General features: G+C 44.5%; 4 protein-coding genes across 5 annotated transcripts; 2 read left to right on the top strand and 2 right to left on the bottom strand.

The window, feature by feature from the left end:
- Nucleotides 1–2: 2 nt before the first annotated feature.
- Nucleotides 3–1,807, bottom strand: Mps1 (Monopolar spindle 1). Of its 2 annotated transcripts, none has more exons than XM_069043013.1 (4): nt 1,562–1,807; nt 813–1,514; nt 366–753; nt 3–314 (listed from the first exon to the last, which is right to left on the bottom strand). In XM_069043013.1, exons 1-4 carry the CDS (start codon nt 1,654–1,656, stop codon nt 45–47), a joined length of 1,455 nt encoding a protein of 484 aa, XP_068899114.1. In that variant the 5' UTR covers nt 1,657–1,807; the 3' UTR covers nt 3–44. The 2 variants fall into 2 exon arrangements, with proteins under 2 accessions (XP_068899114.1, XP_068899115.1); XM_069043014.1 differs by having other exon boundaries at nt 373–753.
- A 91-nt stretch (nt 1,808–1,898) lies between these two features.
- On the top strand, nt 1,899–3,745 carry LOC138127144 (uncharacterized). Its single transcript, XM_069043015.1, has 6 exons — nt 1,899–2,112; nt 2,166–2,630; nt 2,677–2,825; nt 2,874–3,053; nt 3,116–3,243; nt 3,430–3,745. Exons 1-6 carry the CDS (start codon nt 2,043–2,045, stop codon nt 3,467–3,469), a joined length of 1,032 nt encoding a protein of 343 aa, XP_068899116.1. The 5' UTR covers nt 1,899–2,042; the 3' UTR covers nt 3,470–3,745.
- A 1,482-nt stretch (nt 3,746–5,227) lies between these two features.
- LOC138127139 (polycystin family receptor for egg jelly-like) lies at nt 5,228–12,819 on the bottom strand. Its single transcript, XM_069043008.1, has 20 exons — nt 12,700–12,819; nt 12,602–12,653; nt 12,393–12,544; nt 12,201–12,340; nt 11,324–12,146; nt 10,668–11,274; nt 10,450–10,618; nt 10,178–10,408; nt 9,807–10,130; nt 9,514–9,753; nt 9,248–9,466; nt 9,072–9,206; nt 8,454–9,022; nt 8,337–8,408; nt 8,108–8,288; nt 7,919–8,062; nt 7,663–7,871; nt 7,268–7,614; nt 6,992–7,218; nt 5,228–6,941 (listed from the first exon to the last, which is right to left on the bottom strand). Exons 1-20 carry the CDS (start codon nt 12,782–12,784, stop codon nt 5,682–5,684), a joined length of 6,186 nt encoding a protein of 2,061 aa, XP_068899109.1. The 5' UTR covers nt 12,785–12,819; the 3' UTR covers nt 5,228–5,681.
- Nucleotides 12,820–12,935: 116 nt separating this feature from the next.
- On the top strand, nt 12,936–20,252 carry LOC138126602 (polycystin family receptor for egg jelly-like). Its single transcript, XM_069042397.1, is given in 23 exon segments — nt 12,936–13,019; nt 13,085–13,121; nt 13,176–13,309; nt 13,363–13,487; nt 13,551–13,957; nt 14,005–14,444; nt 14,491–14,888; nt 14,949–15,200; nt 15,203–15,367; nt 15,415–15,645; nt 15,694–16,014; nt 16,068–16,307; nt 16,355–16,570; nt 16,621–16,761; nt 16,814–16,959; nt 17,007–17,411; nt 17,462–17,533; nt 17,583–17,769; nt 17,822–17,965; nt 18,014–18,222; nt 18,271–18,614; nt 18,661–18,887; nt 18,939–20,252. Coding segments are annotated over 23 exon segments (6,198 nt in total). The 5' UTR covers nt 12,936–12,976.
- The last annotated feature ends 49 nt before the right edge of the window (nt 20,253–20,301 follow it).

The following is a 20,301-nucleotide window of genomic DNA, read 5'->3' as shown; positions in this document are numbered from 1 at the left end:
CGTCTGATTAAAAATTATATATTACTGTTGAAAAATTGTACAAGCTAGGACAACGTGCGGAACATGTTTTCGTATAGCAAAATGAGATCGTCCACCGAAGGGCGCAGCTTTACGTCGCGCTGCAGACACTCTCGAATCGTGTCGATTATCTTCTGGGGCACCCACGGTGCCTCCGGGTACTCGATTTTGTGCTCGGCGTTCACTATCGTCGACAGTTTCACCCAAATCTGCGAGATGTGTTGAAACGGCGTCCGCCTGTAAACCAGCTGGTACAAGATGCACCCCAACGACCACACGTCCGACTTATAACTAATCTGCAAACGAATCGTTCAATAAAATCGTAGGAAAACAAGCCGGATTAGTACTTTGTACTTGGGTTTGCCGTACGACGGACTGTTCACGTTTGTACTGTTCTCGTTGCTCAAGGCTTCGGGACTTATGTAGTTGAAGGAGCCCTCCGGTACGGCCTTGACGACGCTGGTCATGTCGCTCTGGATGCACGAAGCTATCCCGAAATCGATCAGTTTTAGGTAACCTTCGACTTTCAAAAAATTGGCGGGTTTCAGGTCGGAATGGACGATGCCGTGGGAGTGGATCTGCTTGACGGCGTACAGCATCTCCATCCAGTAGTACAAGAGCATGTACAGGGGCATGTGAGTCGTGTTGAGCGCAGACTCTTTGAGAATTTTCGACAAGTCGGTGCCACCCACTTCCAGCACCACCAACAAAATTTTCTCTTCCTCCTTTATTTCGCTAAAATTATTGCAAAACGAGTTTCTTATCAAGAATCAAATTGGACAAACTATACTTACTAGTCAAACATTTTGATGATCCGATTACACTGTTGCAACGCCTTCAGCATCTTCACCTCATTGATGAATCCAGTGGCGGAGGCGCCATTCGCCAAAGAGACGACCTTGATGGCGCGGTGCGTCTTCATCTCATGGTTGTAACAGTGAAACACTTCAGAACTTCCACCCTTCCCCAACTCATTCAAAATTATATACTCCACATCATTCACTTTTATTCTTTGAAAAGTGGGATCAAGAGAGGGCCTTAATTGCACTGCAGGCTTCAACTCGCTCTCTACTTTGTGTTGATCAGGAGCTGTGCACAATTTTGTGATAGGCGTCCTCAAATACGGTTGCATTTTGACACTGCATTGCACTTTAGGTGGAATTTTTGTGTTTGGGGTAACATATTGAAATTCCAGATTTCTATTTATTTTTGACGTCCCTATCGGTCTGTAATTGAGGCTCGGCGTAGCAAAATTATTTTTGACCGGTTCGGATTTTTTCACGGGTGTGTTCAGTGACATGAAACCAAAATCAAAACTGTCTTGAAGCTTGCTTATAGGTTTCACTTCATTCTCTTTGTTTGCGTCGTCTGGTTTCGCGGGGGGCGATTTAGATTCGGATATTCCGTCACTTTCGGCCTCCTCGATCTGTTTGTGGATTTCGTCCAGCTGTAAAGGCCCAATATGGAGAAACTTGCGGCGCTGACATTGTCGAGTCCTACAAATTAAATGCAATTTTCATGAATTACAGTCTCTGGGGCTCACCTTTTAACTGTGCTTAACGCGTTCCGCTGATTAATAAAGTCACCTTCTTGCCCGTTTTTTGTTACCAAACTAAAATCATTTGTGAAAGAACTCATTTTTCATTTTGATTTTTGAAAATGACAAATGTCAGAGACTGAGAGACATCGTAACGGTTGCGTGCAGGTCTGCCAACATTGTACAGCTGGAGCCTGGAGCTCCCAAATGTCATCTTTTAATTTAAACTGGGGCGACAAAGTTGGATTTTCGGGCGATAAAACTTTCATCACAACGTCGTGACGTGGGTGGTGCGATAATGCAGTGGAAAAGTCAATATAATTAATTATGCAAATTAGTTGTTTTGCGCTAACTTCAGACTGTTGCCTTGAGTCATCTGCGTGGTTGTCAACTTTGACATCTGTCACTATTGTCAATTTACAAAAATGTTGTGGTGTTATCAGTGGTGTTTTTAAACAATGTAAACATTAAAAATTGCGCGAACACGATGAAGGTAAACTTGAGTAGTTGCGCATTTTTGTTGTCGCTGATCCGATGTTCATCGCAATACATGCAATGTAAGCCTGGGCCCCCCTGTCCCTCGCCCCATTCATCCCGTTCTTGCTTTCAGTGAACATCGAAAACGACGAATTGTGTTCATTAGGGAAACGTAAAATAAAATTAGATGAAGGGCCCCGTTCCGGCCTGAGGGTCGGTCAAACCCGTCTGAACGACCACGACTTAGACTGGATCAGAAGCATGAAATGTAGGTTTAAAGTAGTCCCCTCGAGCTCCCAAGAAGGAATCATTGCTGTGATACAACATTTAATATTTCGCAAAAACTCCACGACCGACGAGTGTATAGATTACGTGCAGTTCACGCGAAAAGACGGCTCCTCCAGCCAAAAATTCTGCGGCCGCTTCAACGCCGCTCTGTACATGGACCACAACTTTGTGAACCCCGCGGACCCCATATCGTCGGGCACCGCCTTCGTCGACGAGAAGGGCGAGCTCGACGTCATCCTCTACGTCTCGAAAGAGCACCTGGGCGCCGACGAAGAGATGGATCTCAGTATAGTCTTCACCGCTTACAGACGTACGTACGAGGGTCTCGACGACTCCTTTTGACCGTGCAATTGCAGATTGTTCGCTAGTATTAAAAAGAAACGAGATGTACAGACCGTGCAGCAACACTCGCCGCGAATTCTGCATCTACTCTGGATTTTTTTCCGACAGCTACATCAACTGCCCCCTGCCGGATTGCGAGGACGAGCAAGGCTGTTCCAAACCGGTAAGTATGGATCGTCGAGCTGACGCAGCTTAATCGTCGTCGTCACAGGAAGTCATCGACCGCTATTACGGCAACAAGGTGCTAATTGGGGCGGTGTCCACCGTCTTCATCGTGTTCGCGCTTTTTATTTTATGTTTGTGGATATGTAAGACGTACAAAATATTTTGTTGGGCGCAGAACTTCGCCAATCCGAGCTCTACGACGCCCCAAGGGCAAAGCGGCGAAGCTGTGAGTCTGTCTCCACTTTCGTCTCGATTCTCCCACTATTTTTTCCTTCTTTCTTTTTGTAGCCGAGAGTTATAGAGATGAACGAACAGGCGGGGGCGCGGTCTTCCGCCTCTCAGGGAAACAGTGCTAGTGCCAATATAGACGAGGACAAAGACTTACCGCCTTCCTACGACAGTCTGTTCCCGTCAAGGTAGTGTTTTTGATAGACTTGGGACAACTAATCCTGTGTAGATTTACGCACAACTCACGAATTATTTGTTTTTCAATTAGGCAGTAACGACAAACGGCTTTTATATTTTTTTTACACCGTGCATGAAGTCTTGTTGCATGTAAATATTTTAATTAAGGACTCAACTGAGACGAGGTTTCGTTCTAGACGAGATTGGATTGTTGCAAACCGAGAGTCGAAACGGTAAAGGAGGTTTCTCTATTAAATAAGCGACTAGTTATTGTTTTCATTGATTTAATCCTCAAAGACATATCTATCTTGTGACTTATTTTAATATTGTAAATTTCTGAAAATGTACAACTCATGATTAAGCTTAAGAACTAACGTATGTCAGTATTAAAAGCATACAAGTCTTCTTGCCAAATACTGAAAATTTTCATATACTCGAATTTTTATATTATATACAGTATCTATTTATATTTTTTATCATATTGACAAATAATAAATAAACGATTGTATAGTAGTACTCTATTTTATTTCTCAACCTGGATAAAAATTGACACTTGAACTGTCAAGTAGTGGGTCACGTGTCGTCTGTCAGACCTCTCTCTGGTATTCTTGTGGAGTTTTAGATGTGATCGAAGGCGCAGTTTGTAGAGCCCTAACTGTGTGGTGCCGAGAGCAGAAGAGAGTTTGTTGTCTCCTGCTCACAAACAATGCGTCGGCGACGGTGGACGCTTCTGGTGTCGCGATTTTTTCAGTGTTTGGTGTCCTTGTAGACAAAGTTGCTGAATGAAGGTTTTGCGTATGATCCACGGATATCGTCTAAGAAGAAAAGAACGTCACGCAAAGATAACGAATGGAGGACGTTTCGGGATGGGTTGATCGTTCCGGAGAAATTTTTGTTGGGTTTGAAATACACCAGATGATGTCATCAGAATGAATTAGTAGTTACAACGAGCAAAGGCTCTAAATAATGTCCTGTGGAGGACCTGCTAAACTTTACGTGTGCTTTACCTACGCTTCAACCCATGCCTGGATGCCTGGACCCTCTATGTTATTTCCTGTCGTCGGCACCATTACATATTTAGTTTGAGTTTGTCTGATAGATGACCTTTGAGCCTTAAGCAACGGCGTTGTCATCATATTGAGAAAAAAATCTGATTCAAATACTTGGTGTGTTATTTTGAATTGTTTTTTGGGTTTTCTTGTTGTAGATATTTACCGCCCCCAACGAGTCGCCACTGTGGTCGAGTCATTTCTCCTTAAACCTGTTTGTTTGTCTTATTACGTTAAGTACCTACTTCCGTTCGTATTTTTAGTTTTTACCTGGTGACAATGACCTTCTCAGTTAATTTTGTTTCCTTGCTTCGGTCTATTGTTGCATCAGTTTTGCACGAATAACTGTGAATGACGTATTGACGTTTGAGAAAAACTAACGGTAGGTAGGTACTTCTGATCTTCTTATTGGGCAATAATTATCTAATGTTAATTAATAATGTAAATAATAACATTTTTTTTGTTTTAAGACAATAATAAAGCATACTAGTTCGACGATTAATAACTTTCTTATTGCCAATTTGCTGCATTTCCGTCGAAATCACGAACGTCTTTGAGAAATTTGACACTGACAATACAAATTTATGACATTTCTCAGTCTTTTGTTTCCGCCATCAAATATGAAAATACCTATCTCTACCTACCTATCATTCTATCCATACCTACTTTTTTTTTCTTCCTCCTTCCTTCTTTCCTTTTCTATGGGAGACGTCGGTCGATCGTTGTGAAACTTATCGTAAAAGCAGTTTGAAGAAACTTCTGCAATTAGGTATATTTATGGGCCCCGGCTCCTTTGCTTTAATTGCTTTCTTTTCCGAAGTGCTTTTTCCAACTTCCACAAGGAACTTAGGTATTCTCTGTGTTTGGCGTCCCGTTCTTATTTCTTCTCTAAGGGCCAGAAAAAACGCGAAAATTCGACAAGTAACTAAAGTAAACAATGACCAAAACCATTCGTTGATGCTTTATTTTATTCCCGAATTTCTTCCAACTAACAAAAATTTTCTTTCTTTTCCCGACCGTAATAAATTAGTTCTTTCGATAATTTTGAGATGAATGAGATGGTGTCACCATCGCGTTTTGGGAAACGGCGACAATGGAAGATTCTTGCGTTGGAGCACTATCACTAACACTGTTTTGTAAAGAAAATAAACTTTTAATAGGAATTATGATCGAAAAACCATTGCAAGGAAAATTGAGAGCGGTCCGCCATTTTTGATTCCTATCGCTGCCAGCCTTGTTGATCACCTTAGAAACAAAAACAAAAAGTCGAGGGTACATGAAATAACCTGATTGGTCCGTAACAAAACTCCGGGATGCAAATTTGGGGTGTTCTGGATTTTTTTACCATCAGTGTCAATGGTTTTCTGGGATTGTAAATTCTGTTTTTTAGACAGTTTATTCTAACTCTCTAATTTATCTATCTCATTACAAATTTTTTGCAACTCTAAAGCACACCTCATGAGAAATTGTTGATACTTCTTGACTACTCCCACTTGTCCTTTCGCTGAAGGTTTCTTCCGTTTCGGCGAAAGCATCAACTCCACAACTTCCGCAATCGTAGTGATTCGTTCTTCGTCCACGACTCTAATCCTCTCGCCGACAAAATGTCCTTTGAAAAAAATCTCGATCTTGTCCTCTTCGTGACTCTTCAACACTCCTCTCGACACTTCCAGCATCAACTCCACATCATAATCCGTCAAATTCTCCCTCTCCTCTTCACCCTTCTCACTGTTCCTCATCACGCACTTCGTTATAAACTTCATGGACTTGAGCGTGTTCGACTGAGTGGACAAAGAATTCGCGTAGCGAAACTCGTCTCCTTTGGGCTTGACAAGTTTTTTGTCTTCTTGTCCTCCACTTATACGGTCGTATCTCTGCTTGAATATTTTGGGAATATATCGGGTTTGCTCTTGGATGAAGGTGCTGACTCTGTACGGAGCCGCTTCTACTGAAAAATCCAGCTTAGCCTTGACGTAAGACATTATGATGATTATGATGTAGATGAAGAGGATGATCTGCATCAAGACGAGGTAGACGGAGAAGTACCAATAGTCGAGAGGCTTCTCTATGAAGTCAGTGATGTCGAATTGGTCGGGTTTGAGGGAGAGGATGATGAGAGTCGCCACGATTTTTAAGAGCGTTGAGAGTTCGGGAAATTCGTTGCCGAAGATCAAGACGCCGCTCAATCCGAACGCCATTAGGACTACGAAGAAGGCGAGAGTTGCGGAGAGAAGAGGGAAAGCTGCAGAGGAGAGGGTCGTCTCCATTATCCGGAAGAACAAGCCGAATCGGAGAAACTTCCACAGTCGTACTGTAGAAATCAAGACCAAAAAAGCAGTACAGACTGTGAGGAAGTCTTCGATGTAGAAGAGGGTGAAGTAGCCGATGAAGTCGTTGTGCTTCAGGTTTTCCAAAGCGTCGAGGTACTCGCCGACCATTTTTAGCCGGATCACGAACATACTGATGCAAGTCAGACTCATTGTGATGATGATTAAGTCGATGATGAACCAGAAGTTCTTGTAGAAGATCCGGAAGTGTTTGATGACCCCGATCGAGCGTTTGAGCAGCAGAATCAACACCCACACCACAAACAGAAGAAAAAACACTATAGCAACTTGTTCCATCTCGTTGTGGACGAAGACCATCCGCACCGAGTAGATCTGCAAAAAGACATCCATTCTACCAAGTGAGAAGACACCAACACCCTCACCTCGATCGTGTTGGATATGTACCCCGTGGCACTCTGTTCAAACAACAATCTGACAGCATTGAAGAGATTGTAGTTGGTGTTATAGGCCAAGAACTCGATGAAGAAGCCCCTGGTCCTCCGATCGACCCAAAACTTGTCGACTATCTTCTTAAAATTCAGATAGGAATTGCGCAGATTTCGTCCCAAGTAGGCCACGTAACCGCCACCCGAGTACGTCGAGATCTCACCTGGAAACCACCATACTTACGCCGAAATTTTGCAAGAATCTAGTAGTACCGATAAATCCGAGAGTTTCTGTTTTGTGCTGGTCGAGGTAGATCCAGATGGTCCGCAACCTGTCCAGGAGAATGAAACTGGAGTGGTTGCCCCAGCCGTAACCGAAACTCCCGAGTTCCTCATGGTCCGGGGTAAACTCCGGGCGACACGCGTCTACGTTTAGAAACCTCAAGGAGTCGACAACTTCGCACACGTTCGTCGCGATTCTCTGCTGTCTGAATCTAGCTATTCCGATGTATTTGTTGGCGAAGTCTACCATCATCCCGGGTTCTGAGATTGTGACGTTTGGGTACCAGTCCACGGGTTGCATCACTGGTATCAGCGTCTGGTTGATGTAGTCGTACACTCTAGAACAGACCTGGTACCGGGGAGCATCACCACACCAAATACCTTACTCCTTCACGGATCTGATAGAAGTGAAAGCTAGAGTTCTGGTGTGTTGTCCTTCGAACATGCTCTGGATCTCGTTCTTGCTCACGACTGTGAACTCAGCTTTGTTGACCAAAATCACAATGTACAGGATGATGGTGTAGATGGTGAACATGACCAGATCGGAGAGTTCTTCGGCGATGTTTTGTCGCATTTCTTCAGTGATTTTTTTCTCCTGTTGGAAGTGTGACACAAGTGCCAAAAGATCTGATACCAACTCACTTTAACCTCCTTTATTTCCAATGGTTTGTGTAAATGTTCGACGTAGGATCGGAGCAGATTTCCTCCAAAGTGTTTCCGCAGAAGATATCGTTGCTGTTCTATCAAAGACACCACTGCGTCATACTGCTCTCCTGCATACTCCACCTAAAGCAATTTTTGTATTGGTTCTGAAAGTACCAACAAGCTTACAGTTTCGTGTTTGTAGAAGAAGCTCATAATGACAATAAGAAAGCTTTCGTAGATGAAGATGTCGAAGAGTAGACCGATACCGCAAGTGGTCAACCATATCATGCTCCTGTTGTGAGGCAACCAAAATCCCCACACAGTGAGAAGAGTTAGTGACAAGACAACCAACACAATCAAAATTTTCCTGAAGAGACAGTTTAGTTCAAGGAAAAACTTCCAGTGGAAAATTTACCAACAAGTCTTTGTCACGCTGTACGAAAATATTGACTTTTCTTCAACTCCTAGAACTTTAATTTCTGAAAGTCTGAAGAAAACATGAAATGCAGAGCCCTGAGTTTCTCATTTTTACCGGAAAATCCACGCTATGACAATATGGAAAGTGAAGGAGACAAAAGACGCTACAAAAGCTGAAAGAACAGTGTCCCAATTGATTTCGTACCGGTACCGATCTAAACTGTCTCTGGTCTCGAGTTCTGGTACTTCTTCCAGCATCAGTACCATGACGCACATCATCAAAACAGTCGACAGTACCACAGTTAAACGTTTCACGTAAGAAAAATGCTTCTCGTGGGCCCAGAAGCACCAAGTGTGCAGCGAATTCCACAGCGGAATTTTTTTCAAAAATCGCGCAACCCTCTTCCTGTCAAGCTCCCTCTCCGTCGGTTCCAAACTGACGTAGATGTTATCCTTCTCGACTGAAAATAATTGTTTCACTTTAAAATACCACGTCACTTTCTTCTGCAAGTCGTAGATTTCTATCTCTTCGCAGTACCACGAAGGACTCGCCCCTCCGTGATCGACCCACAGCTCGATATGCACAATTTTCCCCAAGTACTGTTCGTTGGTAACAACGAAAACGTCTTTGGATTGCTTCTGGAGGAGGCGGATTTTTGGGTCTGGGTAGTTGAGCACGTGAGCCTGAAAACTGTGTTACTTGTTGGATCTATTCTATGGAGGTGGTACCCACAGGAGTCGATCTGTGTTTTCCCATTATTTTGATAGTCACGTGAGAGGTTGTGCCTTTTTTGCCTGTCTTTACCAACACCAAATAGGCGTACCGGTGGCTTGCTAGATTGTCGGCTAGAAAATACAACATCGCTTTCTGGAAAAATAGAGATTGGGACTTTTTTAAGTGGGTGGTACCTTATCCCGCTTGAGGAAGACCAGAGGAAGGAGGAGACAGTAAATAGCGAAGATGGAGGCGACTGTTACGAAGACAACAAGTGTCGACTGCACTTTGAGGAGCAGTTCTGTTGTCATCACTTCTTGCGGTACTGACTTGATGTTCTCGATGTGACCCGCCATGGTAGAGAAGTGCTTGCATTTGCAATGGATGGTGGAGAAATCGGTTCTTTGTCCTGACTAAACCACCCATTTTCCTCAAAGAAAAACTAGAAGAAGTACCTCACCATACAAGCTGGCTCCCAGCGATTGTTCTTTTGTTTCCAACGAATGCAACAAGTGACAGTTAAACCAATACTGTACGTTGACCCATTTGTAGCGTTTTTCGATGGGAGGATACCTACATAGGTCCATATGTCGTAACCAAAAGGATTAACATACACCATAGAAGTTTTTTCGTCTGTTTTGATTATCTCCCGGTGGGCAAAATCTTCAATTGTTGGAAATTTAGCAGGCACGATGACCACCTATCAAATTTTGATTTGTTGAGACACGATCAAGGGTTCTAGCATTGGCTTACATAGAGTGCCAACTGTGATAAATTATAGAACTGTACTAATAGACTGCTTCGATGTGGAAGTGTCACTCTTCGGACTTGAATGTGACGGTTCAAATCGTGATGAAATATTCTTGAATAACCTTCTGGAACCTTCGCTGCACCTTCAACACTATCAAATTGAAAATTATCTTGGTGGATCACGTCAAAATAGATGTCAGTAGGTTTATTGAAGTTGTCAATTTTTTCCTTGCAGCTGGAATGCCAAAACTGAACGTTGATTATCTCTGTTGCGACTCTGGTACGCCCAAGGTTCCACCACAGAATGTCCTTGTTCCAAGTTGACATCTAAAACTTACCAATTGGAATAATTGACGATTTTACAAAAGTAGTACCAAGATATCTATGGGATGTTCACTGTAGGCCAGATCCCGAGAAGGTTTAAGAACCACACCACCAGATTGCAATTTAGACTTTGCCAAGACCCTTCCCTTGTCCTTCATCACCAAGATCTCGCTTGATTTGCCTTTCAGCCCTTGCACTTTTTCACCAACTGCTGCGGTCAAAGCGAGAGTCTTCGCCGAAAGCGCTGTCGCTTCGAAAATGTTGTTCGTCGCCATTTGCAACTAATTTGTACGTCGCAACCACCAAGCATTCAAGTACTTACTCGTTCCATATCAACGTATTGACCCTCGCTGAAGTCCACATAATCCGGATAATTCTCGACAAGAGCAGATTCGAGTAGAATCGGGGCGTTAGTAGTGACATTCAACGAAATCGGTACGATAATGTCAAAATCTGGATTGGCGTTGGACTCCAGACATTTTGTCAAAGTTCTAAGACCAAACAAAAAGATCATGATTGTCTAAGTAAGTGTTTTGGTACCTGGTGACCTTCCCACTGATGTCAGCGTAATTCAGAGGAAAGAGATCACCTTTGATCATCTCCACGTGCTTGTCCACCATTTTTTTGCAAAAAGTGGTACTCAATTTTTCCAGGAGAGGGTCAGATTTGCTTGGTTCGTGGTAAGCCATCAGCTTGGTCACGACGTCACCGATCTTCATGATCTGCCGAACTGACGTGAACGGCACTTTCAACAAGTCTTCGACGGCTTGGTACTTCAGATTGTCGACGAACTTGCGGTACTCCTGGTCGTCGCTTTTCACGAGGACCAACTCGTTGACGAGCGCTTGGAAAGTTTGAAATCCGATTTCACGCATCTCGGGTTCTTTGCTCGTCATCATTTTCAACAAAGAGCGATCAGGGGTTTTACCTTCGTAGATCTTTTTGACATCGTCTAGGATTTCTTTCGGCGATTTTCCCACAAATGATGCCTTGACTTGTGGGGACACCGGTACCAAAGTGAAAGGACCGTTCTCTTTGGAAACTTTAACAGTAAATTTACGTCCTTGTGACGACGGCAGCATAAACGGTACTCTCAAAATTTCTGGATAGAAACCCTCAACAATCAACTCTCCCGACTCGATGTCTTCTAAATTCACTACTATTTAACCATGAACTGTCATACTGTCGGTACTCACCTCCATTGCTTGTGAAGTACACTTCGTAGAAATGCCGACGGTAACTGGTCTCTTGGTCGCACTCGAGCAAGAAGTTTGTCTTAAGACTCTCCCCTTGTGGAGGTTTCGTCACGCAGTTACTCACTTTTGGTGGTGCCCCAAATGTCAAGGTTGTCTTAGCTTGACCCTTACCGTCTTTTAGGTCTACACTCACTAGATAGTCACCCGCTGTCAAAACATTCTTCGACACAATGAATTTCTCTCCAGTACGACCAAACTGAGTATCTCTTTCGTAATCGAAGTCAAACCCACTTTGACCAGAGCTTGTGGTGATGCTCCAAGTGTATTCCTTATCATCGAAATCGGCGCAATTCTTGTGACAGATCACAGAGAGATAAGTGATGCTGTTGGTGTTGGACCATTCCGACACCGGAGGACAATTCTTTTGACACTTAATTTCCAACAAAACGGCGTCTTGGACAACATCCACTTCTTGACGCACTTTAGCTACGGTCTTGTACAGTGTTGTTACTGTCAAAACCACATCGAATTTGTCCCCGCTAGTGACGTATCTTTCCGGTATTGTAAAACTGTCTCTTGTTGACACGGGATCTCGTATGCAAAACGTTGGAGGTTTAAGTTTTTGGGAACAGGTCCAGTGGTACTTAAGATGGGTACCATCTTTACCGGACCTGTTCAGATCCATCGACTCGGACCCGTTCATCACAATCGACGTACTGCTAGGTACCACTCTGTAAGTACCACCCGCAATGACTGCCACAGGAGCTAGACCGATTACATTTATGTAACACGTTTTAATCACGAAAGGTTTCAAACGATCGCCCTACGAGTACCACATCGCAAAGAATCATTTGCAAAACTAGAAGTAGGTACTCACAACATTCTTACGCTCAGCTTTGGGGTAGATTTTGTAAAAGCCGGGACTAAGTGAGTATGTTGGAAACGTGATCGACGCCGTTTCGCGAGACTCAAATTTGCTAATGTCCACCGGTACTTCAATCTTTTCTCCATCTTTATCTGCAACGTACTTACAATGAGCTAGTACCGAACAGAAAGCGCTCATTTTCACCTATTTCCTTAACCATTCTGTACGTCCAAGTGTACTTCATTGGCAGACTGAGATCGTCCAAGTACTCTTCGTAATCTGTCCATTTTGGAGCTATTGTCATTTCAAAGTTCACTGGCAAAGACAAATCGCGTGCGTTGCTCAGTCGTGCCTCGCTACAATACAAAAGTATTCTACACAAATGTTCCTTGAGAAAACTGTACCTTCTCTACCAGTTGAAAAGAGAAGGATGTCCCTCTTTGGAGTACTGTCGTCGTACCAATCCTAGATTTGTGTTAGGACAATTGTGAACGATTCTATGGCAACTTACTAGTCAGTACTTTATTTTCCTGGCCTAGAAGACTCCCAGCTTGTAACAACAGAAGGAGTTTAGTAGCAATTGTGACGTAGAGCATGGTTAGAGCTCGTCTTGAAAATGTCAAAATCTTCAACGAAGTTGGCGTTGGTACCAAATTGTCAAATAAATGATATGAGTTGGTTGTAAGAAGTCTTAAGAATTAATGTACTTCTCAGTTGGCTTGGATCATCTTGTCAACTAGTGCCACGTTGAAAGAAGTACACAGAACTGTCACTTTCAATTTTTAGCAATGTACAAATTAATTCTCTTTGTGACAATTGTGGTACGCATAGGTTAGTATGTAGCAAAATTCCAGTTTACAAAGTAAGTTTATTATTTTCTCCGAGTTTTGTTTCAGCTACCCCACGTAAAGCATATGTGGGCTTCGACAACTGGTAGATTATCTAGTTTTTTTCTCTAAAAGTCACAATCTTAAGATTTCGTTCCAGTTATAAAGACACAACGACCGCTAGACAATACGGTTTTGGTGTAGACAAATCTCGCGATATCACTGCTAAAGCGCTGACAAAAGAGTATTATGTAGACAACTATGTCTACAAGCATAAACTTCTGAACCTAGATAGTGAGTAATGTCTTAATATTTCATTTAGAGAATCTTCTTGCCTTTCAAAACAGATCACAAATCTGTTGATGCATCAAATTGGGAAATAGACGATGGAAAGCTTTTGTCGATTCCTAAATACGGTCTTCCTCCCGGAATTTATAAACTCACCATCAGGATTGTTCAAATCCACGCTGAAGTAAGAGAGTAGTCCCCTTGTAGGGGTACCCTAGTACATCTACATTTTCACTTTTTGATTTAGGGAACCGTAATTCCACCAGAGAACCCTTTTAGTAACAATGAGGAAGTATGTTATTTCCACGTGAAACCCCTACCTCCAGTTGTGGTAATAACAGGGGGACGCAAAAGAGCGATACCTGATAACGTCGATCTCATCCTTGACGGTACTGAATCGTACGACCAAAACGTGCAAAAGCACTCATACAAAAATCTCAAATTCCGTTGGACCTGCAAGCAAAAGCTCCAACCCCCGACTTTCTGCAAGACATCCCCGGCCTCCACCGCGCCCTCGTTCGTCGTAGAACACCAACTCGTGGTCCACGACGACGAGTTCGAGGTGGTCTTGGAAGTGACGTCGCCGTTCGGGAGCAAAGCCAGCGCGACTCAAATCGTCGTGGTGTCAGAAACCTCCGCGGTTTTGGAGATCAGGTGAAGGTTTCATTGTAGCACTTCTTGGAGGTGACTCTCCGTCTCAGTTGTTCCAAGAACTGCCCACCGGTGTCTGCCATCTCCAACTACAAACGAGAAACTCTGCTGAGCGTGAAGTGCGTGAAGCAATGCGAAGGTGTGACCAACGAAGACTACGAGTGGAGTATCGCACCCGCCGAGAAAGGAAGCGAATTCAGTTTCGACTACGAGAAGGATACTGGGTTCGGGAAGAAAGGACACAAGTTTAAGATCAAGAGAGATGTTCTGAAACCAGGTGGGTACGTCGTTGTGGTGAGAGCGGGAGGGGAGACGGAGAACAAGGGTCAAGCGAGGATCACCTTGTCGTACCCCAAGCCGCCTGATGTCAAGGACTGCAAGATAGATCCCACCAGTGGGGATAACATCAACACTCGTTTTCGTCTGAGTTGCAAGCAAGAACCCCCCAACCACCCTTACCTTTACGAACTGTACAAAAGGGAAGCTTCTGGTACGACCAAGAACTGGTAGAGTTGTTGCTTCAATTAAAATTTCAGATCCCTCAGTGGAAGAGTTGTTAGTCCAAGGCTACTATCCTGACATTTTACAAAAGTCGTTTTTGCTGCCAACATCACATGGGAGAAAATTTGTATTGCGAGTTCTAGAAGAGAAAGTACCTCATACTGAAATTCAACTGAACGCAAACGTGGTCTCAGCTTTGGCAAATAAATCTCCAGAGGAGACCATCGACAGTATAAAAGACCTATACAATGGAGTCCCTGGAGAAGATTCTGTTGCGAAACTGATGAACAGCAAGGATGCGGAGGAGAGGGAAAAGGGGTTTCAGTTGTTTCAGGCCTTGGCCGATGAAATAGCTTCTAATAAGAACAAAGACCAAAACTACAACGAGTTTATTGACAATCTGAAGTTTGAGGCGGCAAAAGACGTCTTGACGGTGAGTACTTGATCCAGAGAGGAGATGTAGATGTGACGAGATTTTTTCGGCAAATTCTAGACTCCACTCACCACCCCCAGTCAAATCTTGTCGTTGGGCGAGGCTCTGGCGAAACTGTCGTCGGCTGGTACCAACTACAGCTTCGATCCGCTCCGTTCCAAGTACTTGACAACCGCTTGCAAAAAACTGGGAGAATCGTACACGGAGATGACAAAAAATGAACAATATCCTTTGAACCAAGCTGACAAATCCATGAAGATGTCGAGGTGCCGCTTAGCTTGTCCCAATTGCTCTTCATTTCTCTTTTTAGCGCCCTAACCAAGTGTATGGAACTGAATAACGTCCCCAAAGACGACTTCGTTGTACCGATTGTGCTCAACGTCACCACGGAGGCGTCAATTTTTGACGGGCCGTTGTTAACAGAGAACTACGCCAACTACGTCGACCACCAAGAGAGTTACTACAAGAACCTGGAAGACGTAAGTGTCAGATCGCTGCCAAGGGGGAGTTTCTAAGAGAGTTGCAGTTGAAAGAGGCGACTTTCAATTCGATAAGTACCGCCGCCGTGGCCGCCAAAGCGTTGGCGCTGACCACGGCGGTTGGGGAGGGTTTGGTCGAGACGTTCGGAGAAGCGATAGCGACTGTCGTGGAGAAGGATAAAGGAGAATATCTGAGCAAGGCAAGAATTCGGTGCCAGGGAGTGGTACTAGTTCCGTCTGAGGACTTTGCCGGGAAACAACACTCTTTCGATATTCTGGTACGACCTCCGGTTGCGAGATTCCTCTTGAAGACGCACAGTTTTCAGATGACGACTTGGAAGACTGACATACTCTGGTGGAATCCCTCTTTCGTTCAAGTGGCCACCGATATTGTCAGTCTGGAATTTTGGCATTCCACTTGCAAGGAGCGCATCATGAACTTTACCAAGCCGGCCAAAATTTTCTTCGACATCAGGAAGAAGAACACCTCGGAGGAAAGGATTTTCGATTACACTTTTGACGTTCCAAAAGGATACGAAAGCTTGTCAGATGAAGATCTCAACTACAAGATCACAGTGTTCCGAGTACTACTCCCACGAGAGGGTACTTTGCGTGTTAAATTCTACGAAATATCAGAACCTTTAGATGTAATTCACGCGAAAGATGTCACTCTGGGTTCTAAAATTAACTAAATCAACAGGTAGTCCTCACGGTGAATGAGTTTCCAAGCACTAGAGATTTTGCGAACAGTACCTTTGTAAGCTCCGACTTTGATTTCTTCTTGCCCGCTCAAAACAACTACAGCGTTTTTGGTTACGTTGGTCTCTTAGCCAACAAACAACACAGAGGAAATAACCAGACGAAGTACCGAATTAGTTTCAGTAGCAGCAGTTGCATCCGTTGGTCAATGCTCGACACCAAATGGGTACCCACCTGCCAGGTACTACAAATCTCTAATTACACTTCATTCAACAAGGACTTGCTCAGCCAGGGAAGGAAAACAACGCCACCGTCATCAGCTGCGAGTGCACTCATTTCTCTGTGATCGCTGGTCACGTGGAGAGCGTGACGTTTCTACGGCAAGAAGTCCAAAAGCCAGAACTAGAACTGACTCTCCAAGTGTGCTACGTCATTTTCGTGACCGTCGTCATCACTGTCGCTATCTACTGCTTGTTGATGGTTTTGGTCTTGACCCGGAAAGCTGTGAGTGTCGCTCCTGCAGCGACGATTTCGTCTAATCGTGATTTTGACAGAGCGTGGTCTACTATCTGGCTGACAACGTGAGCACGCACTGCTTCGCCTACTTGCTAGTTGTCAAAACCGGACTGAATTGTCGTTCGGGTACCACCTCGAACGTCACCATAAGACTGACAGGAGACAAGGCATCCAGTACTGTTGGTAACTTTGTGACCGGAAGTACTAATCTAATCGACGCGAGACTTGCAGCCTCACGTTCTCAACTATCCCGATCCTCAGCTACGTATGCTGCAAAACTTCGGCAACGATGTGTTCCTTTTGGCAACGGAGCACCATTTGGGCAATCTGTTGCGAGTGGAGTTGTGGCTCGATTTCGTCGGAAACACTCCCGCTTGGTACCGTAGTGTAAGCGCTAGTCTCCAATACGTCATTCTTTTTAAAGGTACTGCAGAGATATTATCGTGTACGACATGCAAGGACGCTCCAAGTGGCAGTTCTGCGTAGAAAAACGCTTCTCCATGATCAAAGGACCAAACTATCTTGAAGTGCAATCCTGCGCGAAACCAACCAGCTCGACGAAAGCGTTCAAGTTCCAGTACCGGTACCACACTTGGATATTCTGGCAACACGAAGACAACTTCTCTTACGTGGACAAACTGACGACGATACTGTCAAACATCTTGATGACTTACATGATGGCGTTGATGTGTTACGCAATGCCGTCGTTTCATCTCAAAGATGGTTTTGACACTGATTCGTACGACTTTACCGCCTACGCCGTCTTCGTAGCGTTTGTCAGTTCGTTTCCGAGCTTCATGCTTCACATCGTAATCGCTTGGTGCTTCCGGTACGACCTTGCCAATCCAAAACTCAAAACTAACAAACACTTCACCACAGATTGTCAAGTCCGCAGTTTTCCAGATACAAAGACGCTCAAAAGTACTCTTTCAAAGTTGCTCTGGCATGTTGGTGAGTACTCTTCGAATTTAGTACACCAGCTTCATCAAATCATCATCAGGGTGGTGCTAATTGCTCTGATTACTATATCGATAACGTTCCTGATCGTCTGCGGGTTCTGGGTACCGTACAACAAGAGCTTGATCTGGTTGACTTCGTGCGGTGTTGGTCTCGTCTTCGGAGTGCTCATCTACGAGGGTGTATTCGTCTTTCTTCAAAACATATTCTTAAGATTTGAGCTGAAACTGGTACTTATGAGGGATAAAACTCGACTGTTGATGGGTCTTTGCGTCTTTGCAGGTGCAAACAATTGACAAAAGATTTCACGAGATTTGCGAAATGGTCGAGCAGCAAAGGTGGTTCTTGTACAAGAAATTCGGAGACTTCCTTTTGCGACCCTACTTCCAGCACTTGTACGAGCCGTTGGAGAAGCACTCGCTCCAGGTATTTTCGACCGTTGGCACGTTCTGGCATCTCGAGCTTTCTTTCCAGGAGAAGCAAATGATTTTGCGTCGGCGCCGCAACATCATCACCGAACTAGAAGATCTGGTCATGTTTACCATCTATGTTATCATTCTCTACGTCGTGATCTTGGCTGATAAGGATAGCTTGGTGGTGAGGGGCAAGACTGCGATGGAGGAGATGATGCAAGGGTTACACACGTCAAGCATCTCCTTCGAGGACCTCGAACACGTGGAACAGTGAGAATCAAAACGTGAGCAAACCAAGAAACGATTCGTTTGTTGCAGCATCTTTGATTACTTCAATTACACCTTGATTCCTGCGATCCATCCGAATAGGTGGTACGGGAAGTATGTGATATCTTCCTCGGCCTTGATGATAGACATGAACAACAAGTACATCGGTGTGGTCAGAGTGAGGCAACAAAGGATTAAACGGGACACCTGTTCATATCCCAAAATTCTGCATTTCATAAACCAAACGTGCGACCCTGAACTGTACCACCGTTATAAGGAGAGGAGAACGTTCGGGGCCATGTGGCAGCCGTACCAGAGCCACATGCAATTTGACAGGTTGAATTACATCTGGAAATATCGCTCCGAAAAGGAGACCAACACCTTTCGTACCAAAGGTGAGTTGCAAAAGGGGTACTGCTGGTGGTGAAGAGTTTTGTTTAGGTGAATTCGCCACGTACTCGGGCGGCGGCTACCTACTCTACTTAGGGCGCACTCTTTACAACACCCTCCTCAATTTCCAGAACATGATGACAAAAGTGTGGATCGATGTGGACACCAGAGTGATTTTTGTGGAGTTCTTGACCTACAACGCCAACTACAATTATTTCAGCTCGGTCAGATTGACGGTGGAACAAAGTGCCACCGGGTACACTCATAAGTTGATCAGAGTAGGTGTGCTTTACAGTTCTTCTAGCTCTGCGTAATCCAGGTCTGTGCAGGTAAACGCGGTACGAATGATAATCGGCCAGAAGAAGCTAGAAGTCATCTCTATCACTTTCTTCGTCCTTTTCGTCGTATGGGTGTTGGTGCTTCTGGTGAAGAAAGCTCTAGGTGTGATCGTCAACATCCGCGTCTTCTACAAAGACATCTGGTTGATGATCGACCTCTTCATCATCCTGATGAGCATCACTTGTATCGTCTTGTTCGCGGTGAGGGTGCAGATGGTGGGCAAATACCTCGGCGTTTTGGAAAAAGTGAAGCACAACGAGTTCGTGGGCTACTTCCATCTCTTCTACATCGAAGACTATTTGACATTCGTTGCTGGTTTCCTGGTGTGCATCGCAACCATCCGTCTATGGAAGTTCCTCAGGTTTGGCCGAATGTTCCAAATAGTGGAAGTGACTTTGTCAATAGTGGGCGTGACTTTTCTCTCGATCTTCTTCGTCTATCTCGTGTGGCTGATGAGTTGCGCGATGGCTTCGCTCCTCTTGTTGGGAAACCACTTTGACAGAATCCACTCGTACGTCAGACTGGTGAGGTTGATGGTGACGGCAGCACTCAGACCCGTAGAGTTCGGCTTGCGCAGCTTCACCAACTACAAAACTGCAATGTTCTTCCTAATCGTCTACGTCATAGTCATGAAGTTCATGTTCTTCGTCTTCGCCATCATCGTGGTGAGGGCGTACATCGAGTCTCAGATCGAAATGTCCAACGACCCGCGGGTTTACACCATCAAGCACTACATCCAAGAACAGATGAAGTACCTGCCGAAGTACCTCAGATACAAATTCAAGCGACTCAGGGGCGCGGGCGCGTTCAGGGAACGCAAAGTCTTGCCCAAATCGGACAAGTTTATTTATTCCGACTGTTGTGCGGTTTCGTCGAGGAGGATGAAGTCGATGGGGTGCATAACGCAGTGCCTCATCAGGAACATGACGCACCAGAAAGAAGCAAAACTTACGCAGCGAGACTTCCAACTCATGTTGGGAGTCAGTCGGCAGTACCTGCGCCAGTACCAGAGCCAAAACGAAGTGGAGGTGTTCTACAAAGGGAGGGTCCAAGACCAGAGGATTAAATTCATAGACGAGAAGCAAGTCGACAAGATGGCGCATCTAGTCGACTTGATGCTTCAGGACTACGAAACACATGTTCTTCTTGCTGAGCAGAAGCGAGACATGTTCATCTTGGACCAGTGTCTCCAGCTGATCAACAGGAACCAAGAGAAACTCAAGACCTGCGACTACTTGTTACATTTAGCTTTTCATAAGATACAGTTGGTAGAATTAGAATTGGTGGAAGAAATAGAATCTTAGCACAGAAAGAAATGTCTTGTTCTTGACCTAGACGACGTTCTGGGTTGTC

Source organism: Tenebrio molitor, chromosome 3 (genome assembly GCF_963966145.1).
Source record: "Tenebrio molitor chromosome 3, icTenMoli1.1, whole genome shotgun sequence".
NCBI lineage: Eukaryota > Metazoa > Arthropoda > Insecta > Coleoptera > Tenebrionidae > Tenebrio > Tenebrio molitor.
The sequence above is the reverse complement of the archived record's forward strand: the minus strand, read 5'-3'. Positions and strand labels throughout refer to the sequence as shown.

What these genes read in the sequence shown, in the direction of transcription:
- Mps1 (XM_069043013.1), bottom strand. Translation starts at nt 1,656, where the DNA reads ATGAGTTCTTTCACAAATGATTTTAGTTTGGTAACAAAAAACGGGCAA. An exon ending in GCGTTAAGCACAGTTAAAAG is followed by an intron (nt 1,515 to 1,561) that starts GTGAGCCCCAGA and finishes TTTAATTTGTAG; the next exon opens with GACTCGACAATGTCAGCGCC. An exon ending in ACGGCAAACCCAAGTACAAA is followed by an intron (nt 315 to 365) that starts GTACTAATCCGG and finishes ATTCGTTTGCAG; the next exon opens with ATTAGTTATAAGTCGGACGT.
- LOC138127139 (XM_069043008.1), bottom strand. Translation starts at nt 12,784, where the DNA reads ATGCTCTACGTCACAATTGCTACTAAACTCCTTCTGTTGTTACAAGCT. An exon ending in TCTTCCTCAAGCGGGATAAG is followed by an intron (nt 9,207 to 9,247) that starts GTACCACCCACT and finishes CTATTTTTCCAG; the next exon opens with AAAGCGATGTTGTATTTTCT. An exon ending in TCTATCAGATCCGTGAAGGA is followed by an intron (nt 7,615 to 7,662) that starts GTAAGGTATTTG and finishes GGTCTGTTCTAG; the next exon opens with AGTGTACGACTACATCAACC.
- LOC138127144 (XM_069043015.1), top strand. Translation starts at nt 2,043, where the DNA reads ATGAAGGTAAACTTGAGTAGTTGCGCATTTTTGTTGTCGCTGATCCGA. An exon ending in TTCATCGCAATACATGCAAT is followed by an intron (nt 2,113 to 2,165) that starts GTAAGCCTGGGC and finishes TCTTGCTTTCAG; the next exon opens with TGAACATCGAAAACGACGAA. An exon ending in AGCAAGGCTGTTCCAAACCG is followed by an intron (nt 2,826 to 2,873) that starts GTAAGTATGGAT and finishes TCGTCGTCACAG; the next exon opens with GAAGTCATCGACCGCTATTA.